The sequence below is a fragment of the Lagopus leucura genome, unplaced genomic scaffold, assembly GCF_019238085.1.
Source record: "Lagopus leucura isolate 7727_CA_CO unplaced genomic scaffold, USGS_WTPT01 Super-Scaffold_100008, whole genome shotgun sequence".
Classification (NCBI taxonomy): domain Eukaryota; kingdom Metazoa; phylum Chordata; class Aves; order Galliformes; family Phasianidae; genus Lagopus; species Lagopus leucura.
The window spans coordinates 34,077,389-34,097,602 of NW_024962265.1; the positions used below are offsets into that span (position 1 = coordinate 34,077,389).

At 41.3% G+C, this 20,214-nt stretch overlaps 1 protein-coding gene across 3 annotated transcripts; it reads right to left on the bottom strand.

Moving 5' to 3' along the window:
- BEST3 (bestrophin 3) lies at window positions 1-20,214 on the bottom strand. 3 transcript variants are annotated; one of them, XM_042872652.1, is made up of 10 exons: window positions 19,954-20,214; window positions 16,203-16,372; window positions 14,335-14,429; window positions 13,582-13,815; window positions 8,755-8,909; window positions 7,995-8,072; window positions 7,445-7,597; window positions 3,929-4,009; window positions 2,878-3,029; window positions 1-912 (listed from the first exon to the last, which is right to left on the bottom strand). In XM_042872652.1, the coding sequence occupies exons 2-10, from the start codon at window positions 16,352-16,354 to the stop codon at window positions 6-8; spliced, it is 2,007 nt and encodes a 668-aa protein (XP_042728586.1). In that variant the 5' UTR covers window positions 16,355-16,372; window positions 19,954-20,214; the 3' UTR covers window positions 1-5. The 3 variants fall into 3 exon arrangements, with proteins under 3 accessions (XP_042728586.1, XP_042728589.1, XP_042728587.1); XM_042872655.1 differs by lacking the exon at window positions 16,203-16,372 and having other exon boundaries at window positions 19,954-20,073; XM_042872653.1 differs by lacking the exons at window positions 14,335-14,429; window positions 16,203-16,372 and having other exon boundaries at window positions 19,954-20,207.

Sequence of the window (20,214 nt, forward strand, 5' to 3'; positions counted from 1 at the left end):
CACTGTTAAGGATTTCTTTTACTTTTTTCATTAGAAAATTCTACTATGGCTGTTTCTTTGGTATCCAGGTTATCCAATAGATGGTGCATTTCAAATGTCTCTGGAGCAGTAACAGAAGTAACGCTTTTTCCATCACTTACCACAGTCCTTGGTTGTGAAGATGTTGCAGCATCTGTTACAGGATGTGCAGAGTCAGCACTGGGCATTGTACTGGGACTATGGAAGCTTGGTAAGCTCCATCGCTGGAGGTTTCTCTCATGATCTGTTATGAGACCAGCTATGTTACTACTGTGGGTTTCGTGTTTGGGCTCCCTTATGCTAGGCAGTGACTGATGCATCTCAGTACCTGGGAAGTGTGCAGTCACTTCTGGGGGGAATAAAGAAAGGTCCATAAGAGACACATCTGCCTCGGTTAGGCTCCTTTGGAGCTTCTCTTCTGGTGTGACTTCGGCACTCTCTGCTTGCAGAGTTGGCTTGCCCAGCACATCCGGTTCTTTTCCCTCAGCTTCAGAGATGATGACCTCAGGAACCGGCTTGTTCGTCTCAGATGAGGTGTCACTGTCATTGAGCAGCGCCTCATTCTTGGAGGTTTCGCTTATAGGTCCTAGATCCCTGCTACTGTGAAGTCTGCTACTTCGGTCAGCTCCTTCGTGTTTCCTCTTGAAGCTGGAGGTAGAATGTCTCCCCCTAGTGTGCATTTCCTGCAGCCGCCTGATGTGTCCCTTTTCATCTGCGGGGAAGAACACCGAATTCTCACTCGTCTGCCTGTTGTAGCGCCTGTGAGTTGGGGAGGAAGGGTGCTCGTGGACGCTGAGAAATCTCTTAACTCTCCTCAGCACTGAATGTTGTCTGTGGTGTTTCTCCTCTTCCCAGGGCCACTCTTCCCCATAGAGGAATTCGGTATCAGCCAGCCTGCCAAATAAAGTAGGTAAGTAGGTGTTACACGTAGGAAGTGTGCAGTCTGCATGCACATATATCCTACTATCTTGTCAGGAAGGCAGAAATGTTAGGAATCAAAAGCCCTTACGTGTCCCTCAGAAGGGCATGTCCCAGCTGGCTTGAGCTTAGGGTGAGGGTAGGGGGGGAGAAGGAAAGCCTGCTCAGTGCTGTACATCTAGAGAGACCTTCAGGCAAAAAAGAAAAAAAAAGAAAGGAAAAAAAAAAAAAAAGCTACTCCTGGAAGCAGAGTGAAATGGTTTCTAAATAAATAATGCTAGACTCAGGTGGTCAAACCTCATTTAATTCCAAGGCATGACAGGGTGTCTGAAAGTCCCACCTGTAGCTGGTGCTCTTCCCCTTCCCAGCCTTGTGGTTAATGAGAACAGCTATTGTTTTGCTTGCCATGCCATGCATTACACACTATACTCTGGGTTCATCTCAGAAAACAAGTCAAACAAGGCCATTCAGTTTTCCTAAGGGCAAGGACTACAAAAGGATGTGGGCCAAACCCGAGGCAAGGAGAGCAGGGAGGCAACATTGATACAGAAGGACAGAGGGCATCTCACTATGCATTTATGAGGCTGTTGGCTTCTTATTAAAAATTGTTCTCAGACTTAATAATATTTATTCTTTTTTTTCCCCCCCCTGGTAATTAGAGTAAAATAAATTATAGTCTATGGATTTATCTTCTCTCTTGAATAATGTATAGGGGTTTGTTTTTTGTTTTTTTTTTTTTTTCCAGAATGAAAGAATTTCTGAAAAGGTGGCATATGAGAAAAGGAACCAATACAAAGCACTGTTCCTTGCAGTAGAAGGCAAACAGAGCAAATAGGAGAAATAAAAATGAGAAAACATCAGTTTGGTTTTCCAAGGCCAAATGAATTTAAAAAAAAAAAAAAAGAAAAAAAGAAGAAACCCACATTTTTTGTTTTGGTAAGGCTGGATTTTCGTTAATTTTTTTTTTTTTTTTTTCTGAAAAAAATGAGAACTTGTTGAAATAAATTATGAAGTTACAAAAAAGACTTCTATGCTGCTTTTATAAACATACTCAGATAAAAATGTTGACTTGCTCTGGCCTTTGCTGAGGCAGGATGATATTTACACACACTGACTTGTTTTATGCTAGGGTATGTTTCAAGTGCTTAAACTCAACACCTGCTAAACTGACAGGCCCATCACTGCAGTCTAATATAGACTGGTGTCCTGTCTGGGTGGTCCTGTAACTCTCAGTATTTCTTTACAACAAGGGTTATTTTGTATAACTCCTCTTCTTTACCCTTTCACAAATCCTGACCGTTCCAGCTTCCTTGCCTGGATTATTACTCAATTAAAGGCCATACCACATTTCAGATCACTTCCTGTTTATATTCTTAAAAATCTGGACTAATTTCAGCCATCATCTGCTACTCAAATGAACAAAGGAATAGCTGTTTGGTGGTGTATGGAGAAGCCATAGTAAGTGGAAAATTATTAAGAAGTCTGCCACTGTCTTCAGGTGCTGTCCAATACTCAGAGAACATCTGTGAGCACTCCCCCCCAGGCATTCTCTAGTTATTAATTAGACAACATGTGCTGTGGATGCGCAATCTCTATGAGCACAGGGATTGCTAAAGACATCCTCCCATCAACACCAGCCTGCCTACCCCCTCCCAGCAACACCCTTTCCAATCTTGACATTTCCCACTCACAATATCACCCTATCTGTGAGCCCCATGCCTCTTTACCACGTTCCCCCAATGGAAACTGTCTTAACTATGTGTTACAAAATGCAGTTCTCGAGGCAGCTGTCTGGATGAGTGCTAATGAGCAGGACTGGCCACTGGAGACCAGAGAAGGTCCTGCAGCAGTCTGGTACAGCCCACATCCCTCAGCTGCAGAGGTGGGGGCTGCAGCTGTGGCAATCTTGGTGGTGGCAGTAGGGACTGTTGTGCCACTCACCCCATTTCAATTGTTGATCCAAGGAATGAAGGAATGCAGTAATCAGCAGCTGCTTTTGTGTAGGGCGGCCGGGCGGAAGAATCGTTCCAGTAAATGTCTCTCTCCATTCTGGGTAAGTTCATGTGCATCTCATCCACCGCCAGTAGTGAGACCTTAGATTTTTTGAATAAATCATGTCACATTCAATTTATTACAGCATACAAAATAACCTGCTTTCTACTACTCAGCTCAATGGTTTTTTAGAGGCACTTTAAACTAAACCATGTGCTCTGGTCATTGTGAAGAAACTCAGTATTACTAAAATCCAATCTTGATACCTTCGTACACCTGTGAAAGTCTGAATTTTAATGCAACTTGAGTCTTGTGCTGTGAAGATGTTTCTTTGGGTCTGAAGCCCTTACTTCACCAATGGTGCGGTTAAACGGACTTGTGATCCCAGTGTGCAGTGGGTAGTCTGTGTAACGTGTTATGTTCCTCTGAATGTTCCACTGCCTGAGAAGATTTCTTCCACATTTTAACCCTTTCAGAATCAAATGTGACCGTCCCAGTTTAGGGCCTTGCGAGAGGTCTCATCAAAAGGGCTCTGCAACACCTTTGCAGCAGCCTGAGGTAGCATTAAGCCAGAGACCAAAGGCTCTGCTTTGGGATCTTCTCTGAGATATTATACAAGCAAGATTAATATACAACATTGCAATCGTTAGACATTCAGATTAGCAAAGCTTGTTTTCATCTAAATGGGAGTGGATGGCTTTTGGATTTGGCAGGATTGACCCACATTACTTGCTTTTCCCGGCATAAGGTGAGCTTAGACTTGGAGGTCAGCTGTTTGCATGTTAGTCAGGAAAAAAAGCGATGCCAAATACCCAAACCAGGATGCATTAGCTTATGAAAATACAATCTGGGGATCATAGCTACAGGCACTGCTTCAGGGAAAGAGTTTGTTTTAATGACACTCATTGCCCTTAATTTGTACCTCGACGTAAGAAAGGGGATTAAATATAATGATGATCTATGATACTGCAAAGCTGGAAGTAGAAATAACAACAGCAACCTGTAAATTTCGATCGATGCACCAATTAGTTTCAAAATCATCATCATCTTCTCCAAATGGATTAATAAGTTGTTCCGCGACCTGAGAGGGTGATGAGACAGTGAATAGAGGTTAACATGCAATGTCAGGACTGCTGCCTCAGAGCAAATATGATCTGATTTTTCTCTCTCTCCCTGCCTGTCACTTGCAATCATAACATGAGCTTCAGTGTGATGTTTGTGCCAGTCGAGCAGAGGAATATCTTGCTTTCCCTATGCATGCAGACCATGGTGTCTCATTGGTGCTGTCAGTCATGATTGTTGGTCCTGCTTTACAGGAACTGAGAAATGTCCGGGCCGCTGTGATTGTCACATGAGATAATCATTACCTTCCCTCACTGCTTCTCAAGCTGACTTACATTAGTGATTTAGCAATGGAAGGCTCTTGCATTATGGTCTATGATACTCCACTGGCCCACTCAGTGTTTCTAGGCAACATAGCTGAGGTCTTCTGGAAGGAACACAGCCCATCCCCTGAGTCCTGGACACCAGCCCCTGGCTGCTGCCGATTGACCTGAGGTCATGCTAACTGTATCCCTCTCAAGGTCTGAGAAAAGCAGCCTACCCAAAGGCTTGGCTCCAGTGAAAGTCATTTGGCACGGTAGCCAAAGCCAAGAGACAGCGTCTGAGTTTGTTCTTTAATTCAGCCTGGAGTTTCTGTTTCTGTAAATGAAGTGATTAAAGCTGCAGGGGTAGATACTATTTTGTAGAGGACGCGACTGCTCAGGGAGCTCAGGCAGGTCCATGGTGAGGTGCCTCAGGTGAAGGAAACCTCTTGGGCTGCCCTTGCCTCACCTACTCCCCACCTGCTAAGGCCTTAATAAGTGGAAAAATAATCAGAGGCTGCTCCAGGCCTCATGATCACCAAAAAACGTTATGGGGATGAAATCACTGCTGCTCAGGATGAAGAAAAATCTGAAATAGGAGAACTGGAAAAAAACAGCTGTGGGACATTCAGACTACTTATTTCTCAGTTTCTTGGTGAACTAATGTTAAATATTCTCCCCTCCTCCACATTTTCCCTCTTTTTGTTTTTTTAAGCTAGTGATGCCATTGCTGATCCTGGAGGTGGCCAGGGCCATGCAGGGCAAGTGGAGAGACCCCACGTTCAACATGGTGTTGGGCAAAATGATTGCTATGGGCTGCTATGATCTAAATAACTTTTAATAGTAAGGCTGTCACTCCCTGGCTATTTATCTGCATGTGCCTCATGTTTAAGGACTGCTCAACTGCACTGTTACCTAACCGCTTGCTAACTCTCCTTTGCTGGTGGTGGAAGATGACGAATGAAATGCTGAGAAGACAAACTATAAGAACAAAAAAGGAGGCATGAGGAGTGAGAAGCAGAAGGGGAACACCTCTGCTCACATTTGTGTGTGTGCCCTGGGGCATTACATTTCGGGTACAGCTATGTGGCTGCTGGAATCAGATTATGGCAGAATGCAAATGGCATTGTGGGTCTCCAGGGAAGGCACCAGATTAGCTCAGTGTTAACCTAGGAATTACTGCCCAAAAATCCACTGCAAAACCCCTCCCATGAGCTAAAAAAAACAGTGAGCAGGGTTAGGACAGAGGACATTTCCTGGCCACTAGCTTCTATTGTCTGGAGAGGAATGCAATGCTAGACAGCTAAGCCCTGTATTTGGATGGTCTGTCTATTGCAGCAATGAAATAGGGATTTAGCAGAGTCTCACGTGTTGTGAAACTTTGCCCCTGTATTGCAGGTATAACAAATCAGGCTTGAGGCCAAGGAATGAGCTCAGTTTTGCTATCATCTCTGAGGAATTGCCAAGTTACTGGAAGTCAATAATGCTGGCCCTGTATGCACACTGGCAGCCAAAACCCAACACGCTCAGCAGGAAACAGCTTTAACCTTCAGAACAGAAAGATATGCACTCTGTGGCAGTCTGAGGGAACACTGCTGATTTTGTCTGGTTTTTAGAAGCTGCTTTTCCTCCTCCTCATTTTCTTATGCAGAAGATTTCTCAGTTATAATGATATTCCATATCTATTGCCTGGAGTTGGCTGGAAGCCTGTAACTGGAAAAGATGGATATTGATGGAGAGGAAAGCATCCCCCCATGGCTTCCTGACACATTGGGCAGAGTGGTCAGGAGGATAAGCTTCCAGTTTTGTAACCCACCGGGACAACCCTGAAAGGTACTGCCTAGAGACAAAGCCTCATATCTATAATTTCAAAGAAAATCGGTGCTGAAACCCAATTAAAAAAGATAGGAATTTAAGGCCTGCAGGTACCTCACTTGCTATTAAACATAAAACATCATTAAGCAGGTGGCAAAACCAGATGGAAATCAAAGAAGTATTTCATGAAGGGAAGAACCAATCCTAACTCTTTCTCATGTGCAAAGTTTTCCACATCCGTGGATACTGCACTCCTCTTGCAGCAGAATCCTCTCCCTTCTTCCTTCTCCAGGCTGGCCCCTATACTGCAGCCTCCTTTCCCCCCCCAAAAATTTCCTGCCATACAGGACTAAAGGAGCTTACCCTGCAGGCCTCTGAAGAGTGGGCAGCTTTGCAATCCCTCCCAAAACAGTTCAACAGGTTGATATGCTGCGTTTTTTTACCCTACCATTTTGAGATGGCTGTGGGAAAAAAAACTCTAAAAATGGGGGCATTCAAGGAAAGAGGGCCAATTTTGTACTATTTATATCCTAAGAAAAGTGAACTTAAAATTTCCAGCTATGATTAATAATCCCAAGAGAAAACCTTTAAGTACGTGGGCCCTAATGTACAAATTTGCTTTTTACTTAAAACTTTTCTCAGTTAATCTATCTTGATCCTCACTGCAAAGAAGAGAGCCAGTGTGAGGTGTGTGACTTAATTACTTATCTATCAGATCAACAGCAACATATTAACTAACCAGGCATCAATGTGCTGAGGGGTAGCATCCAAGGCCTTCCATAATTTTTCTTCTTAATGAATGCTTTCATGCAGTGAGACTGTAAGCAATAACAACTATCACTGTTTGAGAGCCTTATGAAACAGGAGACCTTAAATTGTTTGAATCATATTAGTTAGCAGCAGACACTAAAGGTAGGCTGTGATCATAAGATGAAATTGTGATTTAGTTCCTTTCAGCCCATGCCAGGTCTGCAAAAGTATTTGCCCACCATATAGCCCAGTGGGAAAAATATTTAAAACATTTTTCATCTGTTACTTTATAGTCCACATCCAGGGACCAGATTTTGCTAGTTATGCTTTCTTAGGGAGTTGTTGGTGCTGCTCCAAATGAAATTGTATCTTTCAGGTTCCTGAAAACTCCTTATGGTAAAATCTTTTTGAGTGGAATTAACAATGTACTGGATAATTTTTCTTTATAACTACAGGACACTTTGGGCTGAATTTAGCTTTGCTGTAACTCCCCAAAACCTCGGTGATTTTAGTGGGCCACAAATCTGACACTTCAGCAGCTCATGTAGGGAAGGTTCCCCCATTGCCTTCCCAAAATGCCAGCTTACCTTGAGCCATCCTGCATAGAAGAAGAACTGTAACAGCGTGAAGATTGGAACATAAAGATCTAAGTCATGTCCCTGATACCCTTGGTCAGTATCCAAAAATTGGCGGCCTATCAGGCAGGCAAAGAAAAAGGTATACACTGCAAGAGTAACAACCTGTGAAGAGAAAAACTAAATTGGAAATGTAATAATACAGTCTTATGCATAAGGCATCACAAATCCAAAGGCCTCCGACTGCCTTTTGTAATATTATTTACAAAACTGGAACAAAATGTTACAAATAAAGAGGATGCAAGAGTAATCACTGCCAGGAGGTAGACCCAGGAAACAAAAACATCTTGGAGCTTCCTTGCTCTCCCAAATTATGCAAGAATTTCAAAACATCTCCACATTAAACATTAATTTTAACATTAAATATTTAGCCAGATGCTGATACTCAACAAGCCCCAGACTTCTTGGAGATGCCAGTCCAGACTATGGATGTTTGGCACAAATGTCCCCTTTTACGGAAAAAGTATTTCAAAGAAAACGGGTGAAAGAAACAATTCAGTACCTGTGTATAGACCAGAGGAATTCCAACCCAATCATAGCCAAACAAAAGGCTACACCAAGATCTGAACTTATTCATTTCCTGAAAAAAAAAAAAAAGAGAGAGAAAAAGAAGAAACATATCCCAACAAACTAAAATGGCGTTAATCCTGGATGACAAACATTTAGTTATAGTCTATTTTTATACATGCAAAAGGACAGGGAGATAAGATGGTGTCGTATAAATTCACAGAATAATAATACTCAGCTGCTCATTGTAATGTTTGAATATTCACTTAATTTATGGAGTTGGAATGCTTAATATAATATCTATTTCTTCACAAATGATCTTTTGTTTCTATCTTATATACAGCTTAGTGATATATGAGAGAATGCATTTTATTACATAAATAATGTCGGGCCACTTAACAAAATATTTAGGGAGTCTGTTTTCCCTGAAATTGACACTAAAATCTTTGAATTACCAAATTACAATCAGATTTTTTTTTTCTACAGTAATGGGCCAAGTATGAATTTACAGTGAGGCTTTTACTCACCAAACTGTTGTTTCAAGTAATTCTTTCTTAGTCATATAAACACAATCCCAGTGAACTTCTGTGTGTGTCTGAGTGTACACTGGCACACCAGAAAAGTGTTATAGATTTTCTCTAAGATCTTTCAGATGACACTGGAGAGCTGAGTGCTCTAAATCAAGTTATGTAGGTGAAAAGCTACTGCATAGCAATTTAACACTGGTTTGCTGGAGGTTTACTTTTTCAACTTACATTCATTAGCGTCTGTAGATCCACACTGTCTCTAATTCTTCCCTCATTTCGTGCCTTCGATGCTAAATTTCCAAACCAGACAAACGGAACCCAATATTTCAGATGGGGAGACTTAAGGTCATCAAATATTTTTCTTTCATGTCGTGTCATAAAACCTGTTTATAAAACAACAACAAAAAGGAGCTGATTTATTCTGTGTTGACAGTGCAGCTTATGTTATATATAATTATGTTTATTTGCATAGAACCATGCAAAACACCAATTATGATTCTAACTAGTAGCCTCCTTTTTTATTTATTTTCTCAGGTTGCATCTTGTTTGAAGCAATTGTTTTTGCTCTAACAACCTGAAAAGCAATCCCTATCCATCAATATATGTGACAATTTGCTATGCTTCAGCTCTCCTTTGTGACTGCTGAAATACTGTAGATACGTATAGCACTAAGCCTTGCACAAATTCACCAGATTACTCTCTAGTTTCATATTCTACTTTTAGAAAAATAAGAAACTGGATAACATCAGTCAATAAGGTATCACTTTTCGGCAATAATGGCTTTTAGCAGGATGCCATCATCTGTTCCGAGGGCAGCCGGATGACCTGGTTCTAATAATTTTTTGGTAAGCCTGCAAGGTAGTGAGCAAGAAATGGAGCACACAAGCACATGTATGAAACAGCGCTCAGCTGAGAGCGTGCTTTCTGCCAACGAAAAGCTTCTCTGCCAGATTTTGTATTTTCTTTGGGGCTAAGCAGGGACACGAGGGGAAGGAAATGGAGCCACGCAGAGAAGCGCTACTGCTAGCAGTGCGCTGGGCCAGGCCCAGCTGTGGGCCTGCAGATTGAAGCTGTGTTCTGCCTGGCAGCCTGCCTGGCCGGGTGCTGGGAGGGCACCGTGCTTCCCGCTGAGGCAGCATGGCCTTGTGAAGCCCTGCTTCCCTCTGTTGTAAGGCACTTTGAGGGCAGCCAGGGCTGTGTTTGACAAAATTGCCACTGCCTGGGATTGGCACGGGAGCAGCCCGCTTTTTGGAGCAACGCCTCAACCCCCTGGGCTTCGTGGATTGAAAAGCTTTGCTCTGCTCTGCTCTCCTTCCTTCACCCACACCTCTAAGAAAAACAACGGAAATTTCACAAAGGGAATTTTACATTTTCTTTTGCCTAGATCTCAGATATTCTGGGATTCGAGCAATCTTTAAGTCTGGGAAACCTAAGTTTTTGCTCAGATGGATGCAAGACTTCTTTTGTTGTGTTGATATTAGCTCTGAAACAGTACAAAGTTAATAACAAAGTAGCTGCAAAATAAGGGACTTCTCCAACTAATTATAAGTTTGAACAATAGTTTGAGTGCTGAAAATTCGATTTTGAATTAAGAATAGACACTAATTTTTCTAGACTCCAGCTATTAACTAGGAGTTGGCCTGCTCTTAATAATGTTGCTAATTATACACCAAGCTATGAAAAATAAATGTATACAAACTCACACAGTTGTTTTTCTTGCACAAATATGTGAATAAGGCAAGAACAGGTTTGTTAAAGAAGGCAACCCTGATGAGATTGATGCTGCTGTTGTGTATTTGGAACCGCACAACACAGGAGGTATGAAATACTTTAAGTACTGAGATGGAGTACAAGGATAGGACATGCTGCTGTTGAGCTAGAAGACAAGCAGTTCAGCAGTAAGATATGGTACTTTTGCAGAATCCTGGAACATAAAAGCAGGATAAGATATAGCTTTTAAAGGTCCCCTCACAGTTTGCATCCAGTTCTTATAACGAATTGCACAGAAAAAATTGGGCAATCAATTTATTGTGCTAGTTGTGACTGCTCTGACTCCTGAGTGCCACTCTTTTAGGCTATCTTTGATTTTCATCTGACCAGCTTACTTACTGCAAGATAGGAGAAGAATGTTTTTATCATACTGGAATTGACAGACAGAATACAAAAAAATTGACAGTCTGGAGCATGAAAATCCCCGGAGAGGCTCTGGGAAGTCATTATTGAGGACGTAGCCTGAGGGGAACATGAAGAATAGCAAAGCTCCAGGGATCAGTTCAGCTTTCCACTTAAATTGGGTACATTTTTGTTCAGAAAACCAAGACAAAGCACCACTGTTTTCACAATAGCATTCAAATTGCCATTATTATTAAAGTCAAGGCATTCACGTTTATACTAATTAAACATTGTCTTTGATGGACATATATAATAGATAGTAGAAAATATTAAACATTAGGAAATATTAAACATTTCTTGATTGCTGTTATTGCTGGCAAAAGTTACTGCAGTAAAACCAATATGCAGTACAGAAGCACTTGTAACTGCTTGGATAAGGAAACATTTTCTATTCCATAAATTACAGGAGATTGTATTAAAGCTCATTTATTAAAATTAAATGGTTTCTAACTACATTCATTAAACGTTTATTTAAAAGCATTCGAAGAATTAATTGAGAAATTCTGAACAAAACTGTTGGTTTTGACAAGAACTGGAAGATGGGGGCAGTTCCAGAAAACTGGAAATATTTGCAAATATTGTGCCAGGATATTGAGATCTCAAGATGCATCTTGAGAAGGATGATCTAAGGAATGACAGGGACTTAAATGCTTGGGAAAAAGAAAGTATTAAAATCTTGACGGGTGGTACAACCAGCAAAGAATGAAGAGACAGTAATGTGAACAGTGCCAACCAAAGTAATCTTATGGAAAAATTATTAATGAGAACATAACCCTGTCTGGAAAAATACACTTGTGCTCTCCCTGAAGTGCTTTATGGAATGTTCGGGTCTCCCATCAAAATGGCATGGACTGAGGCAAGACTGTTTCAAGATACCCATGTAAATAACTATAACATCTTGTGGTTAGAGGAAGAAAGATCTGATTGGCGATCATCTCCCACATCTCCCCAGAGTGTGCTAACAAAGGTTAAGCAGATACAAGTTCTACTTTCTGTTTCTCTGTCATGTGAGAAGGACTAATTAGATGCTTCATTCCAGCGGTAGGTCTGGGTCTGCGAATTTCAACCAGCAGTAGGCGTTCATGTCCCTGGGCTGATAACTCATGTTTCTCTTTGTGACTCCCTGCTGCTTGTCTTGGGCTGCTCTCTGGCCAGCTGTTGTCTCATTACTCACATTTTCCAAGATTCATACTCCTGATCATCCAACTTTGCTCTCTCACCTTGCATCTAACAGGATTTGTAAACTCATGACTGTTAGGCACTGATGGTTGTGGCACATGTGTCACAGTACTCAACATCTCAATGTCATTCTACATCAATCTACATCAATCTACTGCCTACAGTTCCATAACAAATGTTAAAAAATGAAAAAGAGTTTAGAAAAGAGTTATGAGGAAGATCAAGATATGAAGACCATACCTTATCAGGGAGAGACTAAAGAAGATCAATCTTGTAAGTTTTCTCAAGCCTCTATACACTCTGCTAATAAGTAATTATTGATAGGAAACATTGATTTTATCTAATTAAAAAAAGAACAACCAAACCCATTTAACAATCCAGTGACTTAGAAGATGACTGTATACAAGTTCAGACTTGGAATGAAAGTCCACTTTTCAACAGTGAGTTCACAATTGTGAATGTCAGATCTGTTTATTCTCCATTGTACTCAGCTGAATTTTAAATCAGGGCTGCTTGGATTCCTAGAAGGTATTATAGTTCAGTCAGAAATTGCAATTTGAAAAGGAGATGGTGAATAAGCTTTTATGCCATGTGTTGTGGATGAGTCAGACTAGATTATCATAATACTGCTCCCAGATTTAAAACTACAAATTTAAGCAGTTCATTTGCTGAGAAGGGAAATGTGTAGCAGTACTTATAGCACGGTGGTTCTCAGTTTGAGAACAAAATGCAAAATCGGCACAAGTTGTTTCAGTGATGATTGCTCTGTAAGTATCAGATTCTGCCACTCACATTCATACTAAATGTTGCAGCCTGTTATATAATGCTGTAGGGAATTAGGGAGGGGATAATTACAGAGTACTATCTTAATCACTCAGTGTTAGTAGTAGCAATATCTACTCTCAAGTGCTCAATACCACATCAACAAAAATTCTGCAGCACAGTATGTATAAGAGCCTACACAATCTGTACTGAAATCCACCAAGATGCCTACACTGTCAATATTTAGTGATGCTGTTTATACTAGAATGTTTTCCAACGTACAGGGGGAAAAAAAAAGAAAAAAAAGAAAAAAAAGAAAAAAAGAACTCTTGTTTTCCAGTCTACAATTTTGTCTCTTTTGGAACAGATTGTCTTTAGCAATAGGGAGGCAGAGCTGGATTAGCCTGTTGGAAATGTGGTAATTTTCCAGTGTGTGCTAGAAGCAGATTGCTGGGGAGAGTGACAGAAGCTTCCTTGACCTCTTGCAGGCTCAGGTAAACAATTTTGTTGGAAAGCAAAAGGAATAGAACTTCAACTGAATTTTGAAAATGGGGTGAAAACACAAATGATTTCTTATGGTAAGATGCATGCATTCTGCATTCTGCATTCTGCATTCTGCGTTCTGCGTTCTGCATTTTGCCTGGATTTCTTTTTTTCAACACCCAAAGCTTCTTGCATATATTTGAATTTGTATATGTATATATGCACTGCATAATTTAACTTGCTACAACTTTGCTTACTAATCCATGCCAAAGGAATAATTTTAAGAAATGCAAGATTTTCAGTAAAAATATGACTTGTGCTATTTGGATGAGATCACCAAATCTCTGTAGAGAGAAAATAAAGCCTCGTTCAATACCTGTATGAAGCAAACACCTTCCTACCCTGTGCCCCCACCCATGTGGGGAAGTAAGAAATTCTGAGAGAAGGCCGCAGCAGTACCTGCACCCACCACATGGTCCATGGTGGGAAACCTCTTGTACACAGCTGTGCTCACGGAGCGAAAGATCAGCAGAGAAGTTAAATTCACATAACGCATTAGAGTCCTCCTGATCAAGCGGCCATATTCATCTCTTCCCTGGACACAGCTAGAGATCAAGAACATCAGTCGGTCTGGCCATGGCAAATTCACAAACTGGTTCCACCAGCGATTCACCACCAGCGTGACATAGAAACCTGTGTGTGAGAAGGAAAAATGTTCAGTGCCTTTCAGTGCTTCAGTTTAGCTTACTTTGATTTAGACTGTAGAGTGTCATTCACATCACTAAGCTGCTCCTTGTACCAGAATAAATGTAGTATGTCAAGCCAAAAACAGTATGCAATCAAAACTTATTTAGTAGACACTGCAACTTTATGACCTGTTACAGCTGAGTATCTCATACAGTGTTAACACAAACTTCCAGATTTTCTCTTTTGTAGTAAATGTTGAATGTTTTTAGTGCTTTGAAAGGTCAGGCACCATGTATCAATGTTAGTGGGCACTGTATATCTTTATACATATATATATGTATGAAAATACTTTCCGTTGGGATATTAAGAACTGAGCATAAATGTTGATGTGACAAAAGCAACTTGACTTTAAGGAGACCTTCTTTAAACTCCCTCATCTCTTCAATGCTTCCATGCACCGGCATTAACAAGATGCCTGAACAGAGACAGTGTTGGAGAGTAATTTCACATGTAACTAGTACTTACCAAGCACAAAAGTTACTGGGATTTGTTCAGCGTATTTGTCACAGTAAATTGATAATTTTTCAAAGAACCGCTTTTGGCTTCCTGTAAGAAAAAATCTGCAGCAAAAATAAAATGTATATGTCCTTTTGTAGTATTCTGGCTCTTGCTAGAGTGCAAATACATACAAGAGAGCAAGCTTGGCTAACGTCTCCAGGCAGATTCTTAAAGTGCTGAACACTTGTAGCATGTAATAAAGAAACTGGAGAAGACGATAGTATTCTCTTGCCTTTGTCGTTTCCTAATTCAACTAGCACTACTAATTAAAATCAGTGCACACTGAGAACTAGCAAGCTATCCCATCGAGGCCAATGATGACAGTAAGAAGTGAGTCAGCAAGCAGAGCTTGCTCTCCTGTTTTCCGGAGAGCTGCTTGAAAAAAATGCTCAGGGCTGCTTGAATTGCAAAAGGTTACCAATCTCTACTGGCTGTTATTTGAAAATGCCACATAGTTGCAGCAGTTTTTGCTCTTACTCCCACAAAATTTTGCTTATCCACCAAAGAAAAATGCAACAGTGCCTATCTTACAGTGGGGAAAAGATTCACCACATAGTAGAAAATGAGTGGAGCCCAGCAGCTTTTCCCATGGTGCGAGTTATCTAACGAAATACAAAAATATGAGCCATTATTTTATTTGATTATATGAGTATTACAGCCACTCTTTGATTTCACGTGGCAAATATTTAGTGGATTTTCTTATGGTTTTGTAGTAAAGTCTAAAGGGCATATGAAATGCTTTCCATTCCATATTTACTATGGTTTTTAATTGCTTAACTTTTCGGTGAAACTAGTTAATTTAATAAATTTCCGACTTCAGTGGTGTTCTTTTAATGTATTAATACTGTAGTTTTCTTTCTGAATGCACAGGGTTAGACCACTGAGTGTGTTGCCAAATTGTTGATTAAATATAGACAAACAGATGCTAATTTTCTTTGCTATCCATAAAAAGAAAACGTTGCGATCTAATTACACATCAAGGTAAGAGCTGAATCATGATTTTGATACTAATGTTAGTGCACTTCATCAATTAAAGGCTCACTGCACTAAATGATGCATTGCTGCTGCTTAACTCACACCTCAATAGAATAAGGAGATGTTCCTCTGGTGCTGTTCTGCATACAGGCAATAACCACAGCCATGTTCCATGCAGTCTTGCAAAATTAGGTCCTTAAAATAAAGGTTGGCATTCTCTTCTAGCTTGAAGGAAAGCCTCACAGTTCCTGAGAAAAGACTAAATATAACCTCTGCCTCAAATTAATCCTTTCTGTGTCGTCAGTGAAATTATCTCCGAGTAGCTGTCAAACTACAGCAAACAGAATGAAAGGCCTATTCTCATCACTCAGAGAGGCACGTTGTCAGAACAATAATAATAACCAGGTAGAAACTGTGGGCTAGCTGTGGGCATTTGTTTGTCTTAACTAATTCAGGCTATCTTTTTTGGCTTAACTTCAGAAGAATTGTTCAACACAGGCAAAGGACTGAGCTCATTCAAATCAAATCATAGTCATAGAATCACCGCACTACCAAGGTTGGAAAAGACCTCCATGATCATCCAGTCTAACCATCCACCTATCACCGCTATTTCCCCACTAAACCATGTTCCTCATTACAACATCTAAACGTTTCAAATATGATAGACTGTATCTTATTTACACTCCACATGCTTCCTATGGAACTTTAAAGTAAATGTGGAAATGAGAGGACATTAGAAATGTCCAAAGAAAAGCCAACTTTGTAGTACCCCCCGCCCCAAACTCACTTATCAGCCTAATGCTATGAAGTGTGAAACTTCAGTACAACATTTAATGAGATGTGAATTGTAAAGGGTGTACCTGTATAATACACTTATCGCTGTGTAAAGGGTAGCAAAAACAATAAATTCTCTGTACAGCAATTTGTAGATGCTGCCTTTCCACTTTAGGAGTAATCTGTGAAATCCAAAGAAAGTGGCATTTGCTACTTTGCTGGAATAAGTGACTGTCATCGTCTTGGCAGGCTGAGCCTAGAAACAGTAGAAGAGAAGCAGGAAACCAACAACATTTTAGACAGCATATCCTAACCTGAATGCAGCCATGTATAGATAGATAGATACACAGATACACACACACATACAGACATACAATGCTAGATGTATACAGATATACATGCTGTTTTTCTATATATAAAAAGAGAGAGAAGTGTGGAGGTGTTGTGGTTTTGTGCCTCGCTGAGACCTGCAGGTCGATGGATGCAGCATTGCACTTGGGGATGGCCCCAGCCACCAGCCAAAGGCACGGCCAGTGCCGAACCTTGGGTGGAAGCAGCAGTGCCAGAAGGGATGTATCACACCTCCAAAGCTTTTGTGTACTCCCAGTTTGCTCCAGTCTGGTGCAAGAAAAGAAAAGAAAGCAAATTTGCTTGAAAAATTTCCAGTGCTCCAGCAATAGAAGCAAAGCTAAAATTCGTAAATACCCCTTCCTCCCCAGCCAGTATTTTTAGCTGGCTTTGGTAATTATGGTCATCGAGAAGCAAATGAGATCTGGAGGCAGCTTCTTTCATTAATAGTTATGACAGCAGCTGAGGGTGGCTGGGGAGCCTTGTTATTTGGCTCCTTGGCAGCCAGGCATGCTCATCACTTCGCTTTGGCATTGCATGACCATGCAAAGAGCCATGAGGTTGCTCAGGTCCACAGTGTGCAATGCAGCCTAATTAAAGCAATGCCAAAAAAGTACAGGTAAATAGTATGCTCTGGTGTTCATTCTTGCTTACTGAGCGTAGGGATGCCACAGCAGCTTTTATGTGCTTACAGAAAACTCTAAATATGGATGACAGCAGTTTTGTACAGCACTTAAGAAAGGGAGCAAACAAGACAAGCGCAAAGCCTCAAGGTAGTCATCATTGAGACACTAGCCTAAATGTGATGCTTGGCTGTATTTTCTTGGTGCCAGGGTAGGTCATTAACTGTCAGAACAAAATATGAACCCACGGTTAATTGATGGCTAGATAGTATTTAATGCAGTTTGGCTACATCTCCTATGCAGAGCGTAAAAACAGACCATTAAAATTCAGCTGTAAAAGTGCCACTTTTTCTTTTACTTATCAGGGAATAAGCAGAGAAAAGACACCATAAGCCTCCTATTACTGACAGACTGTCTGTTCCCATGTGCCGAATGTCTGCTTGAGTTTGCCAGCTTGGGCTCTGAGATTTTTGTTTTTTCCGTGGTTTTTTTTTTTTTTTGCTTTTTTTTTTTTTTTTTGAGTTGCATAGCTTTTATTCCCTAGCATCCAAATGATAGCTTTTCTGCTTCTAGGACTTGGCACATCTCTTTCAATTTCATTGTTGTCATTGAACTCCAGAAAGTTCATCTTGGGAGCCAAGCTGACTGCCTGGCAAGCAGCAAGCAGCCCTTCTGCTGGGAAGCCTGTGGTCAGGATGCAACATTTAAGAAAATGGAAGTAGAGATCTCCATTCTTGAGCAGAAACAGGGCTTTATAAGCATGGAGAGAAGTCTGTGGCTAAGCTACAGGGTGGGAATAGGGTAGAAAAGCATTGTCAATGCACACTGAGTGTCCTGAGACAGCTGTAGAAGAATTCTGCCCTTGCCTGTGAATGACAAACTGTGTGTTCAAACAGTACAGTGAAGCAACCTTCTCCCCACTAATATACAGCTCATAATGGAACTGTATAGAGGCACAGATATTGACAAGATATCTGATAATGTGATGACTTAATAGCTAGGCTGGAACCCTTTCAGGGTGCAGGGAACAGAAGGAGAAGTCAGACAAACGCAATCTGAAGTAAAACACAAATTCTTGACTGGGGAGGCAATCAAACATTGGAACTGGTCTCCTCTGGTGTCGAGGTCTCCAGGAAATTTTCTGTTTATTTTTCTCTGTCATGGACCATGAAGGAGAAAGGACTGCAGCTGTGCAGGAAGACAGTGATTCACATCAAACCCATAGCTGTTTCTGCCCAGAGTTCAGAAACCACCATCACCGCCACTCCCTTGAACTGGGCACAGGGCTGTGTTTCTTCCCCCACTTCCCTCCCCATCACTGAGATCTGTGTATGTAGCGTGTTCCCCTTGGCTTTCCTCTGAAACATCAAAGACTGTATGGTGCCAAAAATTGGCACTAATTAGCTGGACAAATTGGGTTCACCTCCTCTGAGGACCTGCAGCAATGCCTAGGGGGTGGATTTTGGCTACAGCTGCAGAGATGTAATGGTAACAGGATTCCAGATTAAATATTTTCCCCTACATTAAACTGGGAGAGGTGATTTTTCTGCAGTGTGTCTTCTTAATTCCAGAGGCTACATTTCACTTAATCAGATTCCTGCCACCTCTATTAGCACTTTGAAGCCCTTGGCTACGAGCAGAAAATCTTCACATGAGTTCAGGAGGTGCTGGATACCAGCAAATTTTTATTTCTGCCTCTGGAATGGGGCAAATAGAAGTGGGACTTTTACAGAAGTTTCAGGCTGTGGTGCCTTTGTTTTCTTTCCTTTCCTGAGACACTCTGTATTTTAAGCTCCTGCTAAGAAAATGCTTTACTGAACATTTCTCATTGGGTTCATACAGGGTATTCAGGGTGAAATGTAATGTCCTAAAATATACATTAGGTCATGTTAGGTGATTGAAGATCGCTTTGGACTATAGGAAGCCATGACAGACAGCAACATACCTGTCTGGTTAGATCTCACAACATCTCAAACACAGATTTAATTCTACACTTGTGCTTTTCCTCCATGAACAGCTACCCTCACCAAGGTACAGCACACCCACATTTACGTGTCAAGCTCTCACGTGAATCTATGGTTGACTCCTGCCCAGTGCTTCCAACTCATGGGGCATGGGCAGCATTTGCCTGAGAGTCCTTCTAACATTACTCATGATAACAGGAAATTAAAAAGCTAAAGCTGAGGCTGACAGGAAGAGCAAATGATCCCAATGCCTCCAGCGCATTCCTGCCTATCTTGGCTGGGGCACAGAGGGACAGAGCTCTGGATCAGACACCACAGTAACTGCTGCTGCGGACTTACCTATCAATCGCATTGCCCTGCCTCAATCAGCAGATAAAGGGTTAGGCTTTTTGTTGGTTTGGATTTGAGGGTTTCGATGACATGACACGAGTTATACACCTTTTGTGCCAGCAAATGCATTGGCTCGCATCTGTGACATTGCTTTCTCTTTGGCTCAAGAAACTTTCTCCAGCCTGGATTGAAATGTGAGTTATAAAGCATTTCACTTTTGCTAAGATCATCAGAAGCCCTTAGACATAAGTGCCTAAAAATAAAAGATTTTTTTCCCCTACTGATACTGAGACCAAATGTAAATGGGTTTTTTGCCTGGCTGAGAATTTCAGGATGCATTAGTGTTCAGAGAGAAACCACAGTAAAAAATAACAGCAATCAGTGTTCCCTAACTGACCATTAAAGGGGCATTACAGAACATATAAATACATAGTGCCTCTGCACAGACCTACCCCTTGTCACTGAGTTATCCGATATATGAGTGTATGCTACATTAGAGAAAACAAGCAAGAGAGAGAGATTCACGCTAACCAAATACAAAAGCACGCTGAGCACTCTCTGTGCCCACTGACCTGCTGCGTGGATCTGGCAGTCCAGGCACGAAGGCAAATCCCAGACCCTTCCTCCTGTTCTGATGTCCCACACGGAGATCCGCTTGGGCTGCTGTCGTCCTGTGCTCTTCTCGTAACCTGGAGCAGGGAGTTGCTTCCACTCAGTCCCGGGAAGAGAGGACTGACAAGCACAGGGGTTAAAATGACTTTCCACTTCTGGAAGGCTGTTTTTGCCAAGTCCTCTGTCCTGTCAGTTACACAGGGAACAAACGCAAGCAGCAG